Source organism: Heterodontus francisci, chromosome 6, assembly GCF_036365525.1.
Source record: "Heterodontus francisci isolate sHetFra1 chromosome 6, sHetFra1.hap1, whole genome shotgun sequence".
NCBI lineage: Eukaryota > Metazoa > Chordata > Chondrichthyes > Heterodontiformes > Heterodontidae > Heterodontus > Heterodontus francisci.
This window is the reverse complement of record NC_090376.1, coordinates 56,290,878-56,306,761: the sequence shown is the minus strand read 5'-3', so window position 1 is coordinate 56,306,761 and position 15,884 is coordinate 56,290,878. Positions and strand designations below refer to the sequence as shown.

Here is a 15,884-nt window from a genome sequence, read left to right as displayed (position 1 = left end):
GACTATTCTAATGCTCTCCTTACTGGCCTCAACCGTCCATAAACCAAAACTTTGCTGTCCATATTTTTATTCGTTCATGGGATGTGGGCATCACTGGCTAGGCCAGCATTTATTGCCCATCCTTAATTGACCTCGAGAAGGTGGTATTGAGCTGCCTTCTTGAACTGCTGCAGTCCATGTGGGGTAGGTACACCCACAGTGCTATTCAGAAGGGAATTCCAGGAAGATTCCAGGACCCAGCAACAGTAAAGGAATGGTGATATAGTTTCAAGTCAGGATGGTGTGTAGCTTGGAGAGGAACTTGCAGGTGGTGTTGTTCCCATGCATCTGCTGCCCTTGTCCTTCGAGGTGGTAGAGGTCATGGGTTTGGAAGGTGCTGTCTAAGAAGCCTTGGTGCGTTGCTGCAGTATATCTTGCAGATGGTACATACAGCTGCAACTGTGCCTTGGTGGTGGAGGGAGTGAATGTTTGTGGATGGGGTGACAGTCAAGTGGGCTGCTTTGTCCTGGATGGTGTTGAGCTTCTTGAGTGGTGTTGGAGCTTCACTCATCCAGGAAAGTGGAGAGTATTCTATCACACTCCTGACTTGTGCCCCGTAGATGGTGGACAGGCTTTGGGAAGTCAGGAGGTGAGTTACTCGCTGCAGAATTCCCATCCTCTGACCTGCTCTTGTAGCCACAGTATTTATATGGCTACTCCAGTTCCGTTTCTGATCAGTGGTAAACCCTAGGATGTTGATAGTGGGGGATTCAGCGATTGTAATGCCATTGAATGTCAAGGGGAGATGGTTAGATTCTCTCTTGTTGGAGATGGTCATTGCCTATCATTGTGTGGCGTGAATGTTACTTGCCACTTATCAGCCCAAGCCTGGATATTGTCCATGTCTTGCTTCATTTCTACATGTCGCAAATGGCGCTGAACATTGTGAAATCATCAGCAAACATCCCCATTTCTGACCTTATAATTGAAAAAAGGTCATTGGTGAAATAGCTGAAGATGGTTGGGCCTAGGACGCTACCCTGAGGAACTCCTGCAGTGATGTCCTGGAGCTGTGATGATTGACCTGCAGCAACCACAACCATCTTCCATTGTGGTAGGTACGGCTCCAACCAGCATTGTTTTCCCACTGATTCCCACTAACTCCAGTTTTGCTAGGGCTCCTTGATGCCATACTCGGTCAAATGCTTCTCAAGGGCAGTTAGGGATGGGCAATAAATGCTGTCCTAACCAGCGATGCCCACATCTCCTCTCCACAGTACTGAAGTCTCATCCCTGAGACCATTCTTGTAAATTCCCCCTCTAAGGCCTTGACATCCTTCCTAAAGTATGGTGCCGGAATTGGCAACATTGTTTCAGCTGGGCCTAAGTAGTGTTTTATAAAAGATTTAACAAAGCTTCTTTGCTTTTGTACTCTATGCCTCTACTTATAAAGCCAAGGATCCCATGCGCTATTTAACAGCCTTCTCAACTTGTCCTGCCATCTTCAAAGACTTGTGTATGTACACCCCCAGGTTTCCCTGTTCTTCCACCTGCTTTTTTTAAAATTCATTTGTGGGATGTGGGCATTGCTGGCAAGGCTGGCACTTACTGCCCTTCCCTAATTACCCTTGAACTGAGTGGCTTGCTAGAACATTTCAGAGGGTATTTTAAGAGTCAACCACATTGCTGTGGGTCTGGAGTCACTTGTAGGCCAGATCAGTTCCTTCCTTATAGGACATTAGTGAACCAGATGGGTTTTTACCACAATCGACAATGGTTTCATGGTAACCATGAGACTAGCTTTTAATTCCAGATTTATTAATTGAATTAAAATTTCACCATCTGCCATGGTGGGATTTGAACCCATGTCCCCAGAGCATTAGCATTGGCTTAAAATTTAGTTTAGCATTTAGTTTATATCGCCTCTCCCTCCTCCTCCTAAAATGAATCACTTCACACAGCTCTGCATTAAATTTCATCTGTCATGTGCCTGCCCATTTCATCAATCTATTTTCTCCTGAAGCCTTCCTCATTGTTCATTACAATTCCAAATTTCATATCATCTGCAAACTTTGAAATGATGCCCTGTATACCCCAGTACAGGTTATTAATATATATTAAAAAGAGCAGTGGTCCCAACACCTACCCCTAGGGGACTTTACAGCACACTTCACTTCTTTGGCTCAACGTTGATTTTTTATCCAGTTCAACTTCTGTGAAGCAGCTTGGGGCTTCTTGCAGTGTTCAAGGCCCTATATAAATGCAATTTATTGTTTATCTTGCATTTATTATTGATTTGTGTTCATCTACTATATTTTCTTTCAACAGTGATGTCAAGAGCATCAATAAAGTGGCAGAACGTGTACTTCTGAGGCTACAGGAGAAGCTGAAGGGAGTCGAGGATGGCACTGTTCTCAGTGTGGGTGGACAGGTGAATCTCCTCATACAGCAAGCCAGAGATCTAAAGAACCTCAGTAAACTCTTTCCAGGCTGGCAGCCTTGGGTATGATCCAAATAAAAGGGGTTTAAAACACAATTTGTCCTGTAGATTTTACTTTTTTTTTTTGTTATGAACTATATATTCATTGGCTGTACAATATGTATGTATGTGTGTGTATATATTGTCTTTGAATCAGAATCCTGTACTTCAAGTTGAGGTACCAGTCAAGTGCTGTAAAATAGTTTTACCCTTGGATAATTTCTAATGGATGATGGTGACATGAGGTGGCACTAGAACAACATTGTATTGCCCTCCAATCCCCAAGGCAGGGATTATGCTCCAAAACTTCAAATGGGTAAAAAGATGCAAGAACTTTCTTGGTTAGGTTATTAGATTAACATTCTCTTAAAACTACTGTTGAATTTCTGTAGTTTACAGCTACAAATATTAGACAAAATTTCACACTGTTAACAGAAAGCCATGCTTGGGAGTGCGGATCACAGAATTGGGACTTACAAATAAAACCGGGATCTCTGGCCTGAGCAAAGTTCCCCATTGGGAGTGTGGGATCAGTGAATTTATTCTGTCAACTCCTAACTTGCCTTCAGTTCCAACAGCGTAACATGGGAGCTACCCAGCAATAATTCTGAATTGTTTGCATTTCTAGCAACACCTCGTGTCCATATCAACTGCCTAAATATTTTTGGAAAGTACTCAGTTGTCTGAAACAAGTGAAGATGTTTTAATGTCTGCTACAGTTATTTTGTAATTGGTCTATATTCTACTACTCAAATATCAAGATATTCATTTTGCACAGTTCACAAATTTTGACTAAATGAAATGTTTTAATAAATAATTTGAATCCATGATGCAGTTTGATACTAAATGGAACTTGAATCTGGTGTACATTAGCAATTTAATTATTTCTGCACTTCTTATAAATTGTAAATTGACAGTATAATTTTAACTGTAAATTTATAATCTTGTCTGAATTTTCCATTATGCATTATGAGGCACCTTATCCATTCTTAGAAAAAATACTCTATTTACCTATTCTATGCAATGTGCATTTTAGCATTTAGGATCAGCAGCCATTTTACCTGATATGGGAACATGCCCAACATGTATTTTTAGACAAAAACTGAAATAAAAATATTGCAACAATGTTTCTAAAGTACGAGTGTTATTTTAATTTGGTTCCACCTTTTACTGTACAAAGCTATTTATCTTCACTGCAGAGTAATTTATCATCTGTGAGAACATTTATAAAATCAGATTCCACACTTGAGCTAATTTTTCAGACTGTAAGATAATTTGTTTGCCAGTTAATACCCATGCTTGCTTCCCATACAATTGTGTCATCTATTTTGTTTTATTGGTTAATAAATGTGACATCTCTGTTTCTGTTAGCTCCTGTAGTAGTTCCTGTTCAATATTGGAGGCAATTTCATACGGTGGCAGGTCAGGGAAAATGACTGCTGCAGCTCCAGACTGCTCCTGCCTCCCTGTGCAGTGATTTTTTTTTCTCCTCCGGTACTTCCTTTGCCTATTGTACAGGGGCCTGCAGAAGAATTCATTTATTTTTTTAATATTTTATTTGAATTTATATAAAAGAAAGGAAAAATATTAAGCCTCAGATGCTGTTAATTTTGGGCTATTTTTCCTTGCTATGTGTGACTGATCTGTAACCAGTAAAAACTAGATTCAGAATCAGTTGACGTGTTTAAAAGGAAAAGAGATGCTACTTTGGAAAGTAAGGGATATGGGGAAAGTAGTCCAAGAAAGATAGAAAAGACTAAACCAAATAATGCAGATGCTGGAAATCTCAAATCAAAGCAGAAAATGCTAGAAGCACCCAGCAGGTATACATGCATGCTGAACAGCAGAAGCAGCATGCTATAAAACAGTGCTAATCGATCCCACAACCAATGGATCAGATCAAAGCTCTGTATCCTGCACATCCAGTTGTGAATGGTAGTTGTTTATTAATGGGAGAAGGATGCTCCATGAACATCCCCATCCTCGGTGATGGCGAAGCCCGGCAGGTTAATGCAAAGACAAGGTTGAAGTGTTTGCAACTGTCTTCAGCCGGACGTACTGAACGGATGCTCCATCCTGGCCTCCTGAACTCGCCACCATCACAGATGCCAGTCTCCAGCCATTTCCATTCACTCCACATGATATCAAGCTCACTGTATACAGAACAGGCTATCGGTCTGATAACATCCCAGCTGAAAACCTGTGCTCCAGAACTAGCTGTCCCTCTAGCCAACTGTTCAAGCAGCTACAACACTGACATCGACCCGACATAGTTGAAAAATGCCAAGTATGTCCTATGTATAAAAATTAGGACAAATCCAATCCGACCAATAACCACTACTGTTTATCATCGACAAAGTGATGGAAGGTAACGTCAACAGCAACGCTACTATCAAGTGGCACTTATCCACCAATAACCAGTGATGCTCAGTTTGGATTCCGACAGGGCCACTCGGTTCCAGACATCATTACAACCTCAGTCCAAATATGGACAAAGGTGCTGAATTCCAGATGTGAGGTAAGAGTGACTACCTCGGGGGTGATGGGGGGGTGGAGCTGTCCATTGGTTGGAGTCAGACCTGGCGCAAAGGAAGTGGTTGTGAAAGAAAGGCACCATGCTGTTGAATTCACTTAATGGATCACCTGGGTGCTGTTTTCCGTAGATTCATAGAAGGTTTAAGGCACAGAAAGAGGCCACTTGGCCCTGTCTGTGCTGGCCGAAAAAGATCCACCCATTCTAATCCCACCATCCAGCATTTGGTCCATAGCCCTGCAGATTACGGCACTTGAGGTGCATATCCAGACTCCTTTTGAATGAGTTGAGGGTTTCTGCCTCAACTACCCTTTCAGGCAGAGTTCCAGACCTTCACCAGCCTCTGGGAGAAAAACTTTTTCCTCATCTCCCCTCTAATTTTTCTACCAATCACTTTAAACCTATGCCCCATAGCCAGTGACCTCTCTGCTTTTTTGTTTTCATTACAATATCGCTTGTTTATGTTATTAATCTGATATGTGCGTTATTTGATGTCTGAAGTTTTGTGGGGCGGGTGGGGGATTCTTGGGAGTCTGGAGGGGGCCTGAAGAGGTGCAGTATCTGGGACCTTTGCAGGATAGAGGAATCATGACAGCTGCCCAGGAACCAGGTGCAGCCCTGCAAGATTCACTTCCTGTGTCCAAACCAGTTGGACATTCAATAAGCGCTAGCCCTTTCTGTTCAGGAATCAAACCAGCTGGTCTGTCGGTGCCTTGATGCCTATACGAGTGTAATTGATGATCCCCTGGACCTGAGAGAATCCATCGATGGCAGCAAAGCCCTCTGTGCCCGCACAAGCTCATCTGTGTGAACGTGGATGTAGTTCCCCCCCTCCTCCCCCATAATATGACATCTGTGACCTGCCTGATGGTGTGATGAGCTGCCGACTGCACGATGCCACCTAGATCCACAGTTGATCCCTGGAGCGAGCCAGCTGCGTAGACATTTAGGGTGACTGTGACCTTGACAGTTGCTGGTAAGGGACTACTATGGGGTTGCAAGGCCTCAGGTCATTGTGAATCGGAACATAAATGTCTGAGACCATCTTCCTGGATAGGGGCAGCCTCGTATGGCACTGGCACTCTGTCATTTGCTGACTCTTGGGCAGTAGACCCGATGTATTGGGTAGCACCTTCTTCCCCTTGCAGGCCCTCACTGTACTCCTTTGGCCTCCTCCTGTCCAGGCAGTTGCATCTGCTAAAGCTCATCCTAGCTGCTCTGTCCAATGTCCGAGTAGCCTGTTTCCATCACCACTACCTCTGCTGGGGTTCATTCACCAGGCCTTCCTCTGCCAACCCCAGTTGCCCAAGTGATGCCTGCAGCCTCACGTCCCCCTCCAGCTTCCTACCACTGGTCACTGACAAATGCAAATCTTTCAGCTCCAGCAATGGCTACTCTGTGGCACCATATGAGCAGCTGAGCTTTATTCTGAGTTTCTATAATATGTTTAACAGCCCTTACAATAGCCCCTATGGCCCTCCGCTGTGTTCACAACTTCTATATCCTGCTGTATTCTAGACATCACATTTTTCTTGTGCCCTCCTATTGAAAATTACAAACTGCTCCTAATGAGCTCATTGAAAGGCTGAACAGCCAATTAATTGGGTGCGGGCTTCCCGTTCCCTCCCTCGCGGCGTCCATTTCAAAATTGCGCGGGTGGCAGTTCTGGCCTTTCAGAATAGGATCCGCACTCGCTCTGTATCCACTGGCATTTCAGCATTCAGCCCATGATCTAAAACCTTTACCTTTCAGATGCTGGACGAGCTGCTTTACAATTCCAGCCTTTTGTCTGCTTCAGATTTCCAACATTTACAGTTTTTTTTCTTATTAAGTTATTTAATTGTCAACTAGTCTGAAGTTAAATTGAAAACCAGATTTGGATTAAACTAAAAGTTTGCTCTTTCGCAACAAGGTCTAGACAAAACGTGACCAAAATACTGGGCCGGTCATGTGTTCCCGGAGGAGTTCGGAAAGCAAAATATCAACCAATGCAGCAATATCAGCCTGTTTATATATTCTGTTTACAGAATAGGTATTCACAGCCGAACTCCGCCAGCAAATTCGCAGGGATTTTAGAAACACAAAGTGCCTTCACCTGTTGTAACGAATTCATTTATTTTAAAAATTATAGCATTCTCCCACAGAACATTTAAATAAAATCCTGCCGGTCTGTGGAAGAATGCTATTAAGTGACACGTATTTAAAGCACACAAGGAAGAAGCGTGTAAAAATAATCGTAACTGCTGGGTGCAGCCGCTGCATTGAATGGAACCTACAGGCGGCAGCATTCCATTCTCTGTGTCACTCTCCGCCGAACGTGCGTCACAATGAGTCTGGAAAACGTACAGTAATTAAATTAGTGAATCATTTTGGTGATAATTAGGTTGGTTACTTGAAGAATTCGAAGATACAAAACAATCAATTCTTTATGCAACAATAGAACTGGTCGCTGATACTTTTATTGAAGAATATGGTTCTGAAGTATCGTAGTTGGGGGTATAGCTCAGTGGTAGAGCATTTGACTGCAGATCAAGAGGTCCCCGGTTCAAATCCGGGTGCCCCCTCCTTTTGAATTTGCGCACAAGCTGTTTTATTTTCTGATGAATGTTATTTAGCATTTTGCGTCTCTAAAATTGAACGGATTGGAGAAGATAGTTGTGAAAGAATTCCACTTAATGATACATCAAGGCTCTCAAAACGGAAGCGGATAATTATCTGAAGAGAAGAACAGTGCAGGGCTATAGGGGAAAGGGTGGGGGAGTGGGGCTACTTGAGTTGCTCTTGTGGAGAGCCAGCATGGACATGAAGGGCTGCATGACTTCCTTCTGTGCTGTAACCATTCTATGATTCTTCTACATTGTAGATCTTAAGTACATGAACATGTTTCCATTGATACCAAGGTGAAACAGAAAACCTCAAAATATACAACATAACTTCAGTAAATATGTATTTGGGCATTTTTTTGCATCAATATGTTCATATATAGTGTTATGCTTCTTATGGTGTTTATTTTCTCATGCAACACAAGCATCCTAACATAGTCAGCATTAATAGGACAGACAAAAAAAACACATGCTGATAAGACAAATACAATTTTCGACACAAAAGCAAAATACTGCAGCTGCTGGAAATCTGAAATAAAAAAACAGAAAAAGTTGGAAATTGCAAGTCTGGCAGCATCAGCGGAGAGTGAAACAGTTAATATTTCAAGTCTGTGACCGTTCATCAGGACTGAGAAAAGTTAGCAATCTAATAGGTTTTGAGCAAGTGAAAGGGAAGAGGCTGGGTAAAAGACCAAAAAGGAAGATCTGTGATAGGGCAGAGGACAGGAGAGAATAAATGACAAAAGGTCTCATGCTGCAAGGTCAAAGGGAATTTTTGATACATCTATTCTCTAGCTGTTCATATTATTTCAACATAATACCCAGGTATCGGAGCAATTTTTTAAAATGAGGGACCAACCCTGGCATTTGTAGGGAAATTTCCCAGTCTATCCTGCTGTTCCTGCTGCCCCTGTCATAGAAGTTGTGCAATTGTCACCAAAAGTCACATCTCCTTTAGAAGTATTTACACCACCAAAGTGCACAAAAGGTAAGTCTAAATTTTCTGAGGTTCTGTGAACAGCACAAGTCACAGAATTAGGCTAACGACAATGTGTCATAAAGCCATTCGGCTCATTGAATCCATGCCGGCTCTCCACAGAGCTACACAGTCGGTCCCACTCCCCGGCTCAATCCCCATAGCCCTGCGCATCTATTTCTCTCAGGCGGCTATCCAACTTCCTCTTGAAGTCATTGGTCGTTCTTCAGGGCACACTGCATTTTGCAAGGTTGCTTTTGCCAAATGAGGCAACGCTGCAGGCAAACCCAGACAAAGCCAAAATGGTGGCCTTCTGTTCCTGGATTAATTCCTGGCTGAAGGCAGACCCAAACCTTTCCAATACAGCAGCAAAATGCCATGGGCTTTCAGTCTGCTGTTTTTCACTTCCCTCTCCGGAACAAGAATTGCATTTATATAGCACCTTTCACAACCACTGGACGTTCCAAAGCCCTTTACAGCAATTAAGTATTTTTGAAGTGTTTTCACTGTTGTAATGTAGGAAACTTGGCAGCCAATTTGCACACAGCAAGATCCCATAAACAGCAATGTGATATTGACCAAATAATCTGTTTTTGTGATGTTGATTTAGGCCAGGACACCAGGGAGTAGAAGGAAGATCGGAAAAGCAATAGTGATAGGGAATTCGATAGTTAGGGGAACAGATAGGCATTTCCATGGCTGCAGACATGACTCCAGGATAATATGCGGCCTCTCTGGTGCCAGGGTTAAGGATGTCACTGAGCGGTTGCAGAGGACTGAGGGGGGGAAAGATGAACAGCCAGCAGTCGTGGTCCATATCAGTACCAATGACCTAGGTGGAAAGAGGGAAGAGGTCCTGGAGTTTAGGGAGCTAGGAAAGAAACTAGCAAGCAGGACCTCAAAGGTAGTAATCTCTGGTTTACTCCCAGTACCACGCGCACGTGAGTATAGAAATAAGGGGATAAAGCAGATGAATCAGAATCATAGAATCATAGAAAGTTTAAGGCACAGTAAGAGACCACTTGGCCCATAGTGTCTGTGCCGGCCAAAAAACTATCCACGCATTCTAATCCCATCTTCCAGCATTTGGTCCGTAGCCCTGCAGATTATGGCACTTAAGATGCATATCCAGACTCCTTTTGAATGAGTTGAGGGTTTCTGCCTCAATTACCCTTTCAGGCAGTGAGTTCCAGACACCCACCATCCTCTGGGTTTTTCCTCATCTCCCTTCTAATTTTTCTATCAATCATTTTAAATCTATGCCCCCTCATCATTGACCTCTCTGCTAAGGTGAATAGGCTTCCACTCTATCCAGGCCCCTCAAAATTTTGTACATTTCAATCAGATCTACCCCAGGAGAACAACCCCAGCCTATCCAATCTTTCCTCATAGCTGCATTTTTCCAGTCCTGGCAACATCTTCGTAAATCTCCTCTGTACCCTCTCTAGTGCAATTACATCCTTTCTGTAATGAGGTGACCAGAACTGCACACGGTACTCATGTTGTGCCCTAGCCAATGAGTTATACAGTTCCAGCATAAACTCCCTGCTCTTATATTCTATACCTCAGCTAATAAAGGAAAGGATTCCATATGCCTTCTTAACCACCTTATCGAACTGTCCTGTTACCTTCAGGGATCTGTGGACATTCACTCCAAGGTCCCTCACTTCCTCTACACTTCTCAGTATTTGCCTTGTTTGACCTCCCCAAATGTATCAACTCACACTTCTCCAGGTTGAATTCCATTTGCATGAATGTGTGGCTGGAGAGATGGTGCTGGAGGGAGGGCTTTAGATTCCTGGGACATTGGGCCTGGTTTTGGGAGAGGTGGGACTTGTTCAGGCTGGACGCGTTGCACCTGAACAGAGCTGGGATCAATTCCCTTGTGGGGTGATTTGCTATTTTTATAGGGGAGGGTTTAAACTAACTTGGCAGGGGTGTGGAAATTAGGAGGTAATATTAGCAAGGAAAATCAAGGTGTACAGAGAATTGGGAGAGACAGATAACACAAGAGCAGGAAATAGTAAGGTATGAGGTTGGTCAGAATAAGAAGTAACATGGTGTAAATTTGATTTATTGTGCATGAATGTGAATGTGCAGTGAGGGGTAAATAAGGTTGGTGAGCTGCAGGTGCAGATAGCCGTGTGGAAATACAATGTTGTGGGGATACAGAGACCTGGTTCAAAAAAAAAGCAGGACTGGATACTAACTATTCCTGGAAACAAGGTGTTCAGGAAAGATAGGGAAGGAAAGAAAAGAGGTGAGGTAACAATATTAATTAAGGCAAATCTACCCGGAATGTGGGAAATAGCCCAGGTATGTCCTGTGCGCAATAAGCAAGACAAATCCAACCCGGCCAATTACCGCCCCATCAGTCTACTCTTGATCATCAGCAAAGTGATGGAAAGGGTCACCAACAGTAGTATCAAGCTGCACTTGCTCAGCAATAACCTGCTCACTGATGCTCAGTTTGGGTTCCGCCAGGACCATTCAGATCCTGACCTCATTTCAGCCTTGTTCCAAACATGGACAAAAGAGCTGAATTCCAGAGGTGAGGTGAGAGTGACTGCCCTTGACATCAAGGCAGCATTTGACCGAGTATGGTATCAAGGAGCCCCAGCAAAACTGGGCTCAATGGGAATCGGGGGGAAGCTCTCTGCTGGTTGGAGTCATATCTAGCACAAAGGAAGATGGTTGTGGATGTTGGAGGTCAATCATCTCAGTCCTAGGACATCACTACAGGAGTTCCTCAGGGTAGAGTCCTAGGTCCAACTATCTTCAGCTGCTTCATCAATGACCTTCCCTCCATCATAAGGTCAGAAGTGGGGATGTTCGCTGATGATTGCACAATGTTCAGCACTATTCACAGCTCCACAAATACTGAAGCAGCCCATGTCCATATGCAGCAAGACCTGGACAACATCCAGGCTTGGGCTGATAAGTGGCAAGTAACATTCGCGCCACACAAGTGCCAGACAATGACTATCTCAAACAAAAGTGAATCTAACGATCTCCCCTTGACGTTCAATGGCATTACCATTGCTAAATCCCCCACTATCAACATCCTGTGAGTCACCATTGACCAAAAACTGAACTGGACCAGCCACATAAATGCTGTGGCTACAAAAGCAGGTCAGAGGCTAGGAATTCTGGGCTTATGTCCTGTCTCCTAAATGCCTGTCCACCATCTACAAGGCAGAAGTCATGAGTGTGATAGAATACTATCCACTTCCCTGGATGGGTGCAGCTCCAACAACACTCAAGAAGCTTGACACCATCCAGGACAAAGCAGCCCGCTTTGTTGGCACCCATCCACCATCTTCAACATTCACTCCCTCCACCACCGACGCACAATGGCAGCAGTGTGTGCCACACAAGATGCACTGCAGCAACTCACCAAGGCTCCTTAGACAGCATCTTCCAAACCCGTGACCTCCACCAACTAGAAGGACAATGGCAGCAAATGCATGGAAACACCACCACCTGCAAGTTCCCCTCCAAGCCACACACCATCCTGACCTGGAACTATATTGCCACTCCTTCACTGTCGCTGGGTTAAACCCCTGGAACTCCCTTCCTAACAGCACTGTTGGTGTACCTACACCCCAAGGACTGCTGTGGTTCAAGAAGGCAGCTCACTACCACCTTCTCAAGGGCAATTAGGGATGGGCAATAAATGCTGGCCTAGCCAGCGGCACCCACATTCCCCCGAATTAACATTTCAGTACTGGAGATACAGGATTTCCTAGATCGGGGTTGTCCAACATACAGCCCATGGCCAGGATCTGGTCCGCCAAAGGTTTCCATCCGGCCTGCGGATGTATTTCAGAGATGAGAAATTTTCCATTGTCTTCTTCTTTCAGACTAGCTTCTTAAAATATCAGTGGGTTCCGACTTTTTTTTAAAAGCCCATCGGTAAACCGCAAATCTATCTGAAGTTGGGAAACCGCTGTTCCTGATGTCAGCAGCTGTCAGCTGTGAAACTGACAGCACAGTTTTAAAAAACTGAGCACTCTCACTCCCTACAACTGTCGGAGAGAGAAAGGGTCAGAGATAGGGGGGGCAGAGAGAGAAGGGGGAACAGAGAGAAAGGGGAGAGAGAGAGAAAGTGGAATAGAGAGGGGGAAATGGAGAGAGAGAGAGAAAGATAGGGATAGAGAGAGAGGAGGGAGCACAGAGAGATACAGATGGGGGCAGAGATCGAGAGACAGAGGCAGAGAGGGGGGGACAGAAAGAGGGGGGACAGAGAGAGGGGAGACAGAGAGAGAGGGGGGACCACAGAGAAAAAGAGGGGGGACAGAGAGCGAAAGGGTGATGCAGAGAGGGGGGGAACAACACTGAGAGGGTGGAACAACATGGGGAGGGAGGAACACAGAGAGGGTGAAACACAGGTTGGGGGTCACAGGGAGAGAGACAGAGACAGAGAGACCAAGAAAGAGGGGGAGAGAGATTGATGAAGATAACTCCTGACAGGTGGGCATCAATCAGGAATACTCCGCATTGGTACAGCAAGTGTGCAGGCAAACTTCCTCCACCTGGACCTCCAGGGATGCATTATTAAACTGCAGGATAGCTCTGTGACTTATCTGTGCTGCCACAATATTCTCCACAGTGGTTCAGGTGGTGTTAAAACAAGTAGTTGAATAGTGACAAACTGAGGCAAGGCAGTGATGTTCAATACCTCAATTCCCTCAGCATGCAAAGTAATTTACAGGTGGAACAGGATTAACAGATAAAGTACAATAAATGTCAGCATGCATTCTGACATTGTACTAACTATCACAGCAAAATATGTTTCCTTTTATATCCTACTTCTTCCTTTAGCAAGCTTGAATTTACCTCCTTTCCCTTGTTTGGCTCCCTTACCATCTGAATTCACATGGTACTTCCCCGTCTGTAATTTTCCATCCATTCTCAAACTGATTTAAAGCCTCTGTTACTCTGCAGCTATGTCTTTTCTTTATCCAAATGAGTGGCTACTTCCCATCACTGTGATTCCCAACTCTATTGATTGCCTGTTCTATCCCTCTATTTGTCTTTACTGTTTGCACTATATGGCTGGGATTTTACAAGGCCCGAAGGAGTGGGATAGGAGGCAGGAGGTGCTGAAAAATTGAGAGGGAAGCATGGCGTACTCATTGCCTTCTTGTTGCCATGGCATTTTGCCAGCAGTGGGGAAGGTGGCAGATGGCCTTTCCCACCAGAGACCAATTGAGCCACTTAAGTGACCCATTAAGGGCATCCTCCCGCCACCACTGGCATTTTACCAGCAGTGGGCGGGCTTTCCGCCATGTGGGGAGATTGACAAGCAAACCCTGGTGCTTCCCTGTGGGCTTGGTGGGGAGGTGGGGCATCCTAAACAGGCACTCTGTGGCCCACAGAGGGGCCCCTGATGGCAATGGGCAGCCCTGCGGTAACAACCAGTACCCCATTCGTATCGGCCTGCCTGACTGACCCTGGTGACCCCACTTACTGTGTTGTGAGACTGGTGTCCATCATTGTTTCTTCTGGATGGGTGCAGTCCGAACACTGGCCACCCATCCGGGGGCACGGTGGAAACCAAAGAGCCACCAACCCTCCAATTGGCTGGCAGCTCTTGGGGGCGGACGCCTGTCCCTCTCAATAGATGCCTGATGGATATAAAATCTGGTCGCGGCTCCCCAAAAATGGTCAAGGTGGGGTTGCCCCCAGCTTCATTTTATATAACTGTATGTTTAATCTAGAAGCATAGTAGATGCTGAATTAAAAATAGATCTTGACCATGCTTGATTGTGTAAAATGGGTAATGCTGAGTCGGTAGCACATTTTACATCTCTCCCGATTTTTAATTTCCTAAACTTAAGTGAAATAAAAATTAGAAAAGATGTAAAACGGGCTGCGAACTCACTGTAACTCACTTTACACTATCACACAGTCAAGATCAACCTCTATGTGTCCAGAAACTCGTGAATTGTAGCTGACCTTAATAGGACTAGTCGTTTAATTATCCTTTTGATACAAACAATGCTCTGGCAATCATTCAGGTCCTGAGTGTGAGTGTGTATGTGTGCGAGACAGCATGGCAGCTTTTATACTATTCACCTTTCCAGCTTCACAGGGAAACAGGAGAATGCAACATCTTTATGATGGTGAGGTGTTAGCAAAGGTTGATGATATTCAAGCTGACATTATCTGTACAAGACAGAATGTTGTGGAGATACATAAACATCATCCTGCTGTCTAGGTAATGGGTACAGCCATATACTTTAACCATAATTTTAAGAAGTTTATAGTTCCATTTAATTCCTGAGATAAAACACCTAATTGTAGAGAAGAAGTATAATAAGGGAATGGTTAGTTGCAAAAAATCTAACAAGGCTATATCTGTGGAAGGAGTGTAGTTGAGTTAGAAGGAAGGTGATACTCCTTGCAGTTTGAGAGAGGGCCTTTGTTAGTTTATTAACTGCATTCTTTTTGGTTTTGGTCTGTAACTGTCCTTCAGCATAATGATCTGACAAATGTAACAAGAGTCACATAAGCTGAACTTATCAAGTCTTAAATAGAGGGATTGTTAGTAGCCTAGCCGAGAGTCTACAACACACAGGATAAGAAAGCTTCCAGCTACATTCAAGGTGAAACATCTTCTGGACGTCTCCCAGATTTGGTAACGATCAATCTGTTCATTTTGTGGACACAGCTTGTTAGGTGAAGAACTTTACTATACAACTTTAATATTATATGAATATTACAATAAGTATACCTTTATAGAATCCCTTATTTAATTAAATTTTTGTACTCGTTTGGTATATAAATTGTATTACTGTGGAATCTCCATATTAAAAATAAATCCTGACCCTCAGTGTGTGAAATGTTTCATTGCAGGTCTCAAACTAAACCAGAAATACACATGCTTCCCTGCTTTAAACAGGCCTTTGGAGGCCTGCTGGAAATTGTGCCCATCATGTGGGGGTGGGCTCCCAATTCTTGGTATGAGCTGTAGGGCGGCCTCTCAATCTGATGGAAATGCAACCTGGGAGTTTAAAATTGTCCAGGCCTCCTGCTTGCAACACCATGGGGGTACTTGCCACCATCTCACCCTACACCATTCCCCACCCCATGATTCAAAATCAGCGCATTAAACTCAGCACAACAGTCAATGTGACAAACATAATTATTACAATGCTGAGAGTGCCTGCATGATCATATTTGTATGGTAATAGAGTTAGAACAAAATATTTCTTGAATCCATGCACAAACTCAAGGTGAATAGAATGCTTTACAAAATCTATTGGTCTTACCTCCATTCTAGAGTCAGTGGTATGTATATGTTGGCTT

The 15,884-nt window shown here is 44.0% G+C and overlaps 1 protein-coding gene and 1 non-coding gene across 3 annotated transcripts in view; both read left to right on the top strand.

Moving 5' to 3' along the window:
• The window catches only part of atm (ATM serine/threonine kinase), a 184,012-nt gene extending 180,436 nt beyond the window's left edge, over positions 1-3,576 (top strand). For both annotated transcript variants that reach the window (XM_068033717.1, XM_068033716.1), the window contains one exon: positions 2,308-3,576. In XM_068033717.1, the coding sequence (XP_067889818.1) occupies positions 2,308-2,488 (181 nt within the window). In that variant the 3' untranslated portion in view covers positions 2,489-3,576. The remainder of the gene's footprint in view (positions 1-2,307) is intronic.
• A 3,907-nt stretch (positions 3,577-7,483) lies between these two features.
• On the top strand, positions 7,484-7,555 carry trnac-gca (transfer RNA cysteine (anticodon GCA)). Its single transcript has one exon. It is a non-coding gene; the product is annotated as a tRNA-Cys (tRNA).
• Positions 7,556-15,884: the final 8,329 nt, after the last annotated feature.